Here is a 12,888-nt window from a genome sequence, read left to right as displayed (position 1 = left end):
TTACCGCTGCCTATTATCTGAACGTTTAGAAACGTTTGTTGCAGAGAATCTGTCATGTGCAGCCTCAGTATGGAGAAGATGGTAGTTGGTTCCTCTTAAATGACAATGCACTAAGCCACAAGGCTTTAAACTGTTCAGGAGTTTTCATCTACCAAAAAAGTCTGCATACTGTCAGACCCACCATATTCAGCAGACAACCACGTATGACTTTGTTCCTGAAGCTCAAGGCACCACTGAAAGCATGTTACTTTCTTGAGGTCAACACCATGCAAAGAGGTGTGATGAGAACATTGAAAGTATACCAGTCATGGCCTTCCATCACTCATTCCAGTTGCATTGTGATTGTTGCATGCAGTGTGTGGACTACAGGAGGAAGTTACTTTGAATAAACCAAGGTTAGTTTATTTATTCATACATGGATCATTTTTTTTTCTAGCATCAGTATCATTTTTCAATTGCTATACTGTATATATAAAATTGAAGTGGAAATATCTGAGAAGAAATGGAATAAGCAATTTAGCTGGGTGTTTTTTTTTTTTTTTTTTTTTTTAAGTACTATTAGAGGCTAACAAATTACTTGTTTCTTTGGTCAGTTGATAAAATCTAAAAATAAGGAATTCTGGCATAATGAAGTGATTGCTTACTACAAAATCACTTCATTAATACTCCACTTAAAAAAAATAACAAACAGAACAAAATAAATAGAAACAAAAATACTAAAAAGAATACACTGGTCAAAAAAATAATTTTTTTTATCATTAGAGGTGCAAACAATTTTCTAAACCAGTTTTGCATGCTATTTCAAATATGTTCTCAGGTTTTTTTTTTTTTTTTTAAATTTATTATTAATATCAGTACAAGTTAAATTGAGATTATTTCATTATGAAACACATGAGACTGGATATAATTACATTTTTATCACTTTTACAGTTTAAATCCAATACACAGTACTACTGTAAAAAAGATATATACAATTTAAAAATTGTTGTATAGATGATGTCCTTTATCACACTTTCTTTGAAATGGCTTGGTACAACATCTAGCAGTAGTCTGCCAATGTATGTTCATTTCAGAAACTTTGGTGATTTTCCATTGACTTTATGTCCATAAGTGTTTGTTTGTTTGTTATTTGGTTTTTAGGAGCATTAGTAACTAAGGCCATATTGCTCCAGGATATGCAGTGGTCATTCCCTGACCTTTCCGCATCCTCCGTATTTGGTGGTAACGGGCTCGAACCCCGGTCTAATCAAGTAGCGTATGCTACGCACTGCTGCTCCTTCCCACTTGGCTACGGAGGTGCCTGTCCATAAGTGTGCCAAGGTTTTTAGGAGAGAGGTCCAAATGTGAATGCAATAAATGAAGTTTCACAAACATATGGCACGGATTTCTTTATACACATTGAGCAGTTTCTCAACTCCATATGTGGGCACACATGGAAATTTCACATACTTTGTGGAAACTATGCATGCTTTAGTTCTAATGCATTGAGGTATTTTTCAATGCTTTCATCTTGCAGATGCTCTGATCTGAGCCCCCACAAATATCCCCTCTTTCACTCTTATGATACTGATCTTGGAAAATTTCTCACTTAAATAATGAAATCTTGTATTCATCTTACATTCAAAAACTCTTCAATTAGGCCAAGTTTAATGTGGAAAAAAAAAATCATTGAATCGACTGCATAATATTCACTCTAAATTGATGAAAGCTTCTAACATCCTTGATTTCTGTCAATTTTTTGGGCTGCAGCATTAGTATTTCTTCAACCTTGTGTTGCATTCTTTGGTTTAAGTTAAAGGAGTTCTTTAGTAGTCAAATTTCTGCCATGTGATCCTAGTAAAGCAGCCACATCAACTTCCTCAATGTTACCTCTTTTCCACTATTTTTCTTTGTACAAGGTGAAGGTGGCCACAAACCTGCTGTACGAAAAGGTACATGATACAAACCTGAAACCATGTCCAGGTGACAGGGGTTTCTTTACGCTTTAGAAGTGTGATGTGGGTACCTTTAGTTACTGTGCACATCTTGCGTATAATACAATTCCTCCCATATTTGGCACAACATATCCCTGTCAACATGAAAGACTGCTTCACAAATGCATTATTTAAGTTCCATAATGGTTCCTGGCAAGTGGAACATACCTGCCAGGAACCATTATTTTATCATTAATTAATACACCTTTTCTATCATGAATCCTCAGAGTAAAATCAAAATGTGTCATATGAGGAACTTGTAAGGGCCACGAAATTGGGGAAACACTATGTTCAAATATGCGTGAACTTCTTTGTGGTAATGTGGAGCTCTGTATTGTTGGAAAATACAGTGCCATCATCCTGCCATTAGGGCATAGGGAAACAAAGTAACATATCCAGATATAAGGTGTCCGTGATGGTAGCTTCTCAAAAGAAGGAGGTTGTATGCCATGCAACAACTTGCCACACAAAAGGTCAAATTCCACCCTGATCACAGTTTTGCAATAATTTTGCCACTAACTACAGTACACACATTTTCTGGTTAGGGAATGAAAACTTGAAGATATCCTCATCACTTCGAAGTGGTTTCAGGTTTTTCATGTACTGAATTCATACAATAACATTTTAATTTTGTAAAGGAGGTTTGTGGACACTATATCATTTGCTGGCTCTATCAGTGAAAGATAATTTTGAATACAACCAAGCCATAGTTTTCTCCAAGTTCCATTCCATTTATGGGTGATTGAACCCATTTTAAATAGACTATTAAGAAAAATCAAGTGAACTGAGCAAACACAGGTAAATAAAATAACAAATACAGAACTTATTAAAATGGTGCTTCAGTTTGGAGAGAAACATCACAATGAAATTCAATAGTGTTCTATTCAATACTGTTCACTACTATTCAATAGTGTACTGTTCAATATTTCTTGTTTTAATTTTAAAATAAAATTCATTAATAATGTTAAAAAATTAGGAAATCATTTTAAGGTGTTATTGTAACAATGTGCAGATGTCAAAAAACTAATACCAGTGGTAATTTAAGTGTTGCTAAGTGAATATTTTTAAGCAAATAAAATCCATTACAGCACCTTTGGAGACCGTCTTTCAAGTTCAATGGACAAAAATTTAGTGGACAGGCCCCATACAGTCCATTAAATCAAGGTTTACTGTAACAGATACAGAATATCTTAACCTTTTAAAACTAATGTAAATTTCAAGAAGGAACAGACAGATCAAAAGATAAAGAACCACACATGAGTTTCTTTTAAGACTGATGCTAAACAAGCCATTCCAAATACACTAAGAGAAACACTTCACCATATGTAGTTAACATATACACTCTAACCTCCATATCTGCAAATCACAAATTTTCTTTGAATGAACCCTTCAGTAGTAAAATTCACCTGCACAAAAGCTTTTGACATGATTATTTCATGCTGCATCACATTAGCATGCAACTCACTCACTGTTTGAATTGCAACATGTCACAAAGTAAAGATTTTATTTCTGGATATGGTGTGTGAATGAAAATTAACTATACACATTTAGGTATTGAAATTTTTGAAAAAAATTATTGAAATTTACACATTTAAATTATAAAATAGATAGCTGGCAGGACTGGCTAACCCTTTCATGTATTTTTGTGGCCAGCAAGACAAACTGCCTCATTGTGAAGGCAAAATAGTCTTCACAAATGAGCTGCCCTAATATTAAACTACTTTCAGATAAATAGCACCACCAAAAGGTTAATCTGGTATTTATTTAAAAGCTAAGATACTGGATACTGCTATGACACCTGTTTCAGGACTTACTGGTCACTCATCAGATCTCTTTTAAATAAATGGTGGTTAATCTTTTCATGATAACATTTGCAATGAGTGCAATACCAATGAGCCTCACCATGATGGCAGTTTGTTCTGCTGCATGCAATAAGACCATTGCATTAGCTAGACAGTTTAAATCTTGCTGACCAGAAAGAAAAGAAAGTCTTCCTAATTCATGCAACTGGATGAAAGTTTCTGCATTAATGTTGTTGATAATATGGCAATTTGTCAACAACAGCAGATGCATTCTCTCCTATTTAACTAGAAGAACTGGGGGAGTGAGAGTTCTCTATCATTAATTATCAATTTGTTGATAACAGAAGCTGAAGTTCTGTACTTTATGAAGGATCGGGGAAGCTCACATATCAACAAGGATACTAATTATATTATTGTATTGGCAAGCAAATGTGTTTAAAGTTGCATTTCTAAATTTGAAACAAATTTCATTACAAGTTTTCCACCACTGTATAGTGCACATATAATTCATTAAATGGGATATTTGAGCCCACAACAAAGTTGTGGGCTCAAATATCTCATTTATAACAATTGTATACGATACTATACCTATTTATAGCCAAGCTGTAGGTAGGCAGAATAAAACTGAATTAAGCAAGAAAGATGTAAATAGCTTGAATATAAGAAGTGTACTCATTTCAAATAATGAAGCTATGGAGTAAAACAAGTAGAAATATAACATGTATCAAAAGATATAATTTCTATTTTATCATAAATATACAATAAATTTATCAAAAAAATTAAAAGCGTAGGAATTCTGAACACTAGAAGCAGTTGTTTTGCTGATTGTTTTTAGAAGCATCAGCAACTTAAACTATATTGTTCCTTTGTGTATTATATCTATAAAAGTACATATACATGGGTCAATTTACACATTATGCAAGCTGAAAAACCCAAAATAACTCATGAGGGAGACTACTCCCTCCACCTGAAATCAGGTAACAACTGTAATTGAAGACTTAGAAATTCCTCCATTATTGGCAGATTCAGACCAAGACCTCTCCAAATGAGTGAGAAATGACAAAACAACTATACCATCATGGAAGACTTGGAAGCACGGAACATGTGAATTTCAAATTGTAAAATAAAGTAAACCATTTCACTGAAAACATCAACTTAGTGGTTAATACTGGTTTCCAGCCTCAATTTTAATTCATGAATCAATCAGAACTACATATAAGCACTTGCATTTATTTGAAGTGGTTCTTTTAGCACCATGGTATACAGATGGAGATGAGCTCTTAAGAGTGTGTATTAGTGTGATAAGGACAGAAATCCACTTTTCTACATTTATTTTATTCATTATCTTAGAATTTTTTTTGTGTAAAGAGATCTTTGTAATTAATGTTCATATTCAAACTTTTTAAGTCTGAAATTAATAGACATTCTCTCGAGAAGTTAAGTATCTTGTCAAACTGAACACAAGTATTTCGATATCACTTTACCACTGGTTAAATAGATCTCAACGAATATAAAAAAACAATTTGCAGAATTAAATTTCTCTAAAAAAACAAATTCACTTTCTTATGACAAAATTGTAACAATCGTCGTCAGTATCATTAACTTATGGTTCTTACATGTTTAGTATTAAAAACAGTACTTACTCTGTAAATCTGTCAGTAATAACCTGACAGGTGAGGATTCCACTGCTGACCGAATGGTTGCAATTACTTCATTCTTATCCATCATCTTTCTTAAAATAATTTTTTACCTATGATATAAGAGGGGGAAAAAGCAGATGCCCAAAATATATTTTCAGTATATGCAAATAACTAACGTAACAAATATGCCAAATGGAATACAGAAACAACTTCTGATTTCTAAATTAATACTAAACACTCAAATTAATGTAAACTAATGTATTCAAGCGTAATTCATCAGAAAAATAATATAAAGGAAAGAAATTCAGGGTCACTATATACAATTCAATGATTTCAATTATGTATTTATACTACACTGCATTCTTTATTATGGGTTTCTGAAAGCCTCTTTAAAGTAACACCCATGCTTGGAGAAATCACTGTTACTCCAGCTGCCGTGGTAAAACTACTAAGTTTTAAAGTCCATAATTAGGAGGTGGGGGGGAACCATGTAGTAGTAGTGGCATGTGATGCAAGAAAGCAAGTGTATAAGCTTATGCAGCATCAACAAAAAAAAAAAAAAACACCATTCCCTCCAAATGCCTGTCCAGTTCCTCCTTAAATTTATTTAACCTATCAATTTCCACAATGACAGATGGAAGTTTGTTGCAGCAATTAACCACCCGCTGGCTAAAGGCAAATTTCCACACATCTATTCTACATCTGTCTTTTCTTAATTTTAATTTATGCCCCCTTAGGTTCGTAATCTGAACAAGAGGAAGAATCCCATCAGAATTCAGCATGCTCAACCCATTCAAGGCCTTATACACCTCAATCAGATCACCTCGCAGGTGCCTAGTCTCCAGCTGCTGCAATTTGCAGGACTTAAGCCTCTCCTGGTAAGAGGATCCCTTCATTCCTCTCACCAATCTTGTTGTACTTCTCTGTACACGCTCAAACAAATCTACATCCTTCCTAAAATGAGGCCTCTGGACCTGCACACAGTACTCAAGGCATGGCCTGACCATTGCCTTATACAGAGGGACAATCACCTTTTCCCAGCTAGCAAAATTCCTATATATCATTGACAAAACCCCATTACCTGCCCTGGCAACCTGTCTGCATTGCTCAGAAAACTTCATATCTGACTGCACAATTACTCCAAGGCCTTTTTCATTTTCTACCACCTTAAGTGTAGTACCACACAGTCGGTATGATTCTCTGGGGTTACTTCTACCCATATGCAGTACTTTGCATTTGTCAAGGTTAAACTTCAGTTGCCACTTCTTAGCGGATTTGTTCAAATTTTCTAGATCCTGTTGCAGTAGCACACTGCCACTAACAACCCTGCCAACTTTTGTATCAACTGCAAACTTCAACATTAAGCCTGATATACCTTCAATATCACTGATAAATATACAAAACAGTGGACCCAACACCGGACCCTGTGGGACTCCACTAATAACATTAGTCCACGAAGAGCAGCACACATTGATTACCACCCTCTGTCTTCTCTCACTCAATCATCCTTTTATCCATTATAGCAACTTACCCTTAATACCATTCTGCTCCAATTTGTACAATAGTCTTCCACATAATTTCTTATGTCATCCTTCAATCCCCCTTTGTGAATTGGGGAGACATTTGCACATATCAAGTCCATGGATACCTCCCTTGAGTCCAAGGAAGCTCTCAATTATGGCTAAGGGTTTGCTTACTTCCTTTGCTGCCTCCTTTAATATAACTGGATAGATCCCATCCACCCCAGTTGCCTTTTTTATGTATATCTTCAACAATTTCTCCTTCACTTTGCTCTCAGTTATTACAAAATCATCAAGCCCACTGCCAGAGTTTAATTCACTTCTGGCATTCCCCTCCCTGAATAACTCCTCATGTATGAATATAGATGCAAAATACTCATTTAGTTTGTTAGCTACCTGAGCAGGATCAACAGTTGAACCATCAATATCCAGTGGACCAATCCAATTCATCTCATTCCTTCTAGAGTTTATATAAGTAAAGAACTCTTTGCTGTTTTGCTTTGCATCCTTTGCCAAAGATTTCTCGTAATCTGCCTTTGCCTGCTAAACCTCCTTTGTGACTTGGTTACAAACCAGCTTATATGTATCATAAGCTTCCATGTCTTGCTTGGGGGGAGACAAAGACCAATAGATTGACAGTAGCCACTGGCAGAGGTGAAAGAGATTCTTGCACTGCTTCTATTAGAATGAGCAGAAGCCTGAAAAACAAGATGCATGGTATTTCAGAGACTGCTGGGAGCCATTGCGGTACAAGTAAACACATGGGTTGTGTTAGGGTAGCTAAGAATAGAAACAGGTGCAGGTATACTTGCGTGTACACCAATGCTAGGAGTTTAGTAAATAAATTTGATGAATTTGAGGTATTGCTCAAAACATCGAAGGCAGATATTGTTGGGATATCAGAGACGTGGTGTCACACAGATATAAGGGATGCGGAACTGCAATTTGGGGAGTACAACGTCTACAGAAAGGATAGACAGGATAGGAAGGGAGGAGGGGTTATGTTATTAGTTAAGAAACACATAAAAACCAAGGAAGTGAAGCCAGTCGACATCGCTGGACAGTGCAGTGTGGAGTCAGTTTGGTGTGACATAAACATTGGGAGATCAAAATTGAGAGTAGGAGTGTGCTATAGGCCTAATGACTCTGATGAGTATAATAAGGAACTGTACAGGGAAATAGAGTGGGCCAGTAAATCAGAGTGTCTTATAATGGGAGATTTTAATTTCCCAGATATTGACTGGAATTTGGGGGCTGGTTACTCACACACTAGCAGGACTTTTGTGGATTTATTGGATGATTGTTTTCTACATCAGCATGTTCGGGAGGCAACTAGAGGGAGTAATACTCTTGATTTGATTATCAGCAGTGATTCTTCATGCATTAAGAATCTGCAGATAAATGAATCACTAGGTGGCAGTGATCACAGTGTGCTGAAGTGGGATTTACTCAAAGAGGTAACTACCATTAGGGGTAAAGGGAAGGGTTATTGCTTCCGTAAAGGCGACTACGATGGACTGAGACAGTATTTAAATTCTGTACAGTGGGACCAACTGATGATGTTACCAACAGCAAATTCAAAATGGGAAGCATTCAAAGAACTTATCTTGGAAGCTACTAGGCTTTACATACCAACTAAGAAATATTGTTCAAGGTTTAGGCCAAAATGGATGTCGGATGAACTAATGAGGCATATGGCAGAGAAGAAAAATGCATGGGATACATACAAATTAACACGACACAGAAACCTATGATAGATACAAGTTGATATGCAACCAAGTTACAAAGGAGGTTAGGCAGGCGAAGGCAGATTACGAGAAATCCTTGGCAAGGGATGCAAAGAAAAACAGCAAAGAGTTCTTTACTTATGTAAACTCTAGAAGGAAGGGGGTGAATCAGATTGGTCCACTTGATATTGATGGGTCAGGTGTTGATGATCCTGCTCAGGTAGCTAACAAACTAAATGAATATTTTGCATCGACATTCACACATGAGGAGTTATTCAGCGAGGGGAATGCCAGAGGTGTATTCAACTCTAGCAGTAAGCTACAGAATCTTGAAATAACTGGGAGTAAAGTGGAGGAGAAACTGTTGAAGATAAACACAAGAAAGGCACCCGGGGTGGATGGGATCTATCCAGTTATATTAAAGGAGGCAGCAAAGGAAGTAAGCAAACCCTTAGCCATAATTATGAGAGCTTCCTTGGACTCAGGGGAGGTACCCATAGACTGGAAATGTGCAAATGTGACCCCAATTCACAAAGGAGGATCAAAGGCTGACACAAGTAATTATAGACCTGTGAGCTTAACTTCTGTTCCAGGAAAATTAATGGAGGCACTGGTTAAAGAAGCACTGCAGGATCATTTAGACAAGACTTCAGTTATAGCTCAGACACAGCATGGTTTTGTTAAGGGGAAGTCTTGCCTGACCAACTTGATTGGATACTATGATGCAGTCACAAAAGAACTGGATGCAGGGAATAACTTTGATATTATATACTTGGATCTTAGAAAGGCTTTTGATACTGTTGCACATGGAAGACTGCTACACAAATTGGAGCAGTGTGACATTGGAGGCAAATTGCTGCTATGGATAAAGGGGTGGTTGAGGGGGAGAAGACAGAGAGTGGTAATCAATGGACACTGCTCATCGTGGACTGATGTTATTAGTGGAGTCCCTCAGGGCTCAGTGTTGGGTCCATTATTGTTTTCTGTATTTATAAATGATATTGATGATGGTATATCGGGCTTAATGTCCAAGTTTGCAGACGACACAAAGGTTGGCAGGGTTGTCAAGGACACTACTGACACTATGCTGCTGCAACAGGATCTGGAAAGGTTGAGCAGATGGGCTGAGAGGTGGCAAATGAAGTTTAACATTGATAAATGTAAAGTACTACACATGGGAAACAGCAACCCCAGAGCAACGTATCAACTCTGTGGTACTACACTGACAGTGGTAGAGAATGAAAGGGACTTGGGGGTGGTTGTGCAGGCAGATATGAAGTTCTCTGAGCAGTGCAGAAGGGCTGCAAGAGTAGCTCATGGAGTATTGTCAATGATATACAGGAATTTTTCCAGCAGGGATAAGGAGGTGATTATTCCATTGTATAAGGCGATGGTCAGGCCACACCTAGAGTACTGTATACAGGTCTGGAGGCCTCATTTCAAGAAGGATGTAGAGCTGCTGGAACGAGTACAGAGAAGGGCAACAAGATTAGTGAATGGAACAAAGGGGTGCTCTTACGAAGAAAGGCTTAAGTTTTGCAAATTACAGTGTCTGGAGACTAGGCACCAGCGAGGTGATCTGATAGAGGTGTATAAAGCCTTGAATGGTTTAAGCATGCTCAATGCTGATGGGATTCTTCCTCTAGTTCAGAAAAATCACCTGAGAGGGCATAAATTCAAATTGAGGAAAGACAGATGTAGGATAGACGTGCGTAAATTTGCCTTTAGCCAGCGGGTGGTTGGTTGGTAGAACAGACTTCCATCCCTTGTGGTGGAGGTTGATAGCCTAAATAAGTTTAAGGCTCAGCTGGACAGGTATTTTGAACGAACTGAGGGGTGAAGTGGAAGTGGGTGTGTTTTTTTTTTTTTTTTTGGCTGATGCTGCATAAGCTTGCTTTCTTGCATCAAATGCCTCTACTAATGCTAATGCTAATGTCACCCATTAATTTCTATGTATCCCTTGCATTTTTCTTCTCTGCCACATGTCTCATTAGTTCATCTGAGATCGATTTAGGCCTAAACCTTGAACAAAGTCCCGATCTCTCTCTCTGTCTGTCTGTCTGTCTGTGTGTAATTCAGAATTTTTTTTTTTTTTTTTTTGGCTGGTGCAGCATAAGCCTTGGGCTTCCTTGCACCATATGGTTAATAATAATTCTTAGTTGGTATGAAAAGACTAATAGCTTCCAAGATTAATTCTTTGAATGCTTCCCATTTTGAATTTGCTGTTGGTAACATCATCAGTTGGTCCCACCGTATAGAATTTAAATAAGGTCTCAGACCTCCGAAGTCGCCTTTATGAAAGCAAAAACCCTTCCCTTTACCCCTGATGGTAGTTAACTCCTTGAGTAAATCGCACTTCGGCACACTGTGATCACTGCCACCTAGTGGTTCCTTTATGTGCCAATTCTTAATGCATGAAGAATCACTACTGATAATCAGATCAAGAGTAGTACTCCCTCTAATTGCCTCCCAAACATGCTGCTGTAGAAAACAATCATCCAATATATCCACAAAAGCCTTGATAGAGAAAAAAAAGAAAGGCTTAAGTTCTATAAATTGCAGTGTTTGAAAAGACTAGGCACATGCAAGGTGATTTGATTGAGGTGTATAAGGCCTTGAATGGTTTGAGCAGGCTCAATGCTGATGGGATTCTTCTGCTTGCTCAGATTAAGAACCTGGGGGGGGGGTCATACATTCAAATTGAGGAAACGCTGTTTTAGAATAGATGTACAGAAGTTTGCCTTTAGCCAGCAGGTAGTTGATTGCTGGAACAGACCTGCAACTGTTCTTGTGGAAGTTGAAGCTTAAATAAATTTAAGGCTGAACTAGACAAATAGTTTGAGTGACTGGATGGGTGAAATGGGAAGTTTTTTGGAGTTTTTTTTTTGGCTGATGCTCTACAAGCTTGCTTTCTTGTATCATATGTCTCAACTAATGCTAATGCATTTTATTTAAGTGAAAAAACAAAACTACTTCCATTTAAATACATAATAACCATTATGTGTACCTTTCAACTTAATCAGTTAATAACAAATTAGCATTAGTAGAAGCATTTGATGCAAGAAAGCAAGCTTATGCAGCATCAGCCAAAAAAAAATAAATAAATAAAAATTTAAAAAAAAAGATAAAAATAAATAAATAAATAAAAAATAACCACTTCCACTTCACCCCTCTGTTCGTTCGAAATACCTGTCCAGCTGAGCCTTAAACTTATTTAGGCTATCAACTTCCACGACAAGGGATGGAAGTCTGTTCCAACAACCCGCTGGCTAAAGGCAAATTTCCTCACGTCTATCCTACATCTGTCTTTCCTCAATTTGAATTTATGCCCTCTCAGGTGATTTTTCTGAGCAAGAGGAAGAATCCCATCAGCACTGAGCATGCTCAAACCATTCAAGGCTTTATACACCTCAATCAGATCAAATACACTGCTTCAGTCTTGAATGAGAGCAGAAAGATCCCTGTGATTAAAAACAAAATGGTAAAGAATATGTATTTCATTTGGTTTTGACTACTGCAATAGAACAGCTTTCATTACAAGTGTATAGTACTGTATTGCAGAGGGCAAATGCAGTCCAGCTCTAGAAGTTAATGATGTACATAATTGGTGTGAGATTTACTTAAAGATGTATCTATCATCAAGGGTAAAGGGAAAGGTTTTTTCCTTTCATAAAGGTGACAATAGTGGTATCAAACAGTTTTTAAATTCTATACAGCGAGATCAACTGATGATACCACTGTATAGAATTTAAAAACAGCAAATTAAGTGGGAAGCCTTCAAGGAATTAATTTTGGAAGCTACCAGGCTTTTCATACTAACTAAGAAATACTGTTCAAGATTTAGACCTCAATGGATTTCAGATGAACTAATGAGGCTTGTGGCAAAGAAGAAAAATGAATGGGATGTATGTAAATTATCAGGTGACACAGAAGCCTATGGCAGATATAAGCTAGTCTGTAATCAAATCACAAAGGAGGTTAGGCAAGTGAAAGCTGATTACAAGAAATCCTTGGCAAAGGATGTAAAGAAAAACAACAGACTTGTTTACTTATGTAAACTCTAGAACAGTGGTTCTTAACCTTTTTTCCCATGCACCCTTTTCACCACATGTCAGAATGTTATTCCCCACCCCCCTTTCCAAGTTTGTCTGACTCAAAAAGCTCCAAAATCTGGGCATAAAAAACAAGAAAGTCCAATATAACTATAAATGAAATATTTCCACATA

The 12,888-nt window shown here is 37.0% G+C and overlaps 1 protein-coding gene across 1 annotated transcript in view; it reads right to left on the bottom strand.

Annotated features, from left to right (window-relative positions):
• The window catches only part of LOC150084433 (uncharacterized), a 242,229-nt gene that overhangs the window by 213,147 nt on the left and 16,194 nt on the right, over positions 1-12,888 (bottom strand). Inside the window, exon 2 of the mRNA XM_090376229.1 lies at positions 5,419-5,525. Coding sequence (XP_090232355.1) covers positions 5,419-5,503 — 85 coding nt within the window. The 5' untranslated portion in view covers positions 5,504-5,525. The remainder of the gene's footprint in view (positions 1-5,418; positions 5,526-12,888) is intronic.

The sequence above is a fragment of the Mastigoproctus giganteus genome, chromosome 6, assembly GCF_048544385.1.
Source record: "Mastigoproctus giganteus isolate SK-2022 chromosome 6, ASM4854438v1, whole genome shotgun sequence".
In the NCBI taxonomy this organism is placed as follows: domain Eukaryota; kingdom Metazoa; phylum Arthropoda; class Arachnida; order Uropygi; family Thelyphonidae; genus Mastigoproctus; species Mastigoproctus giganteus.
This window is presented reverse-complemented; position numbering and strand designations above follow the sequence as displayed.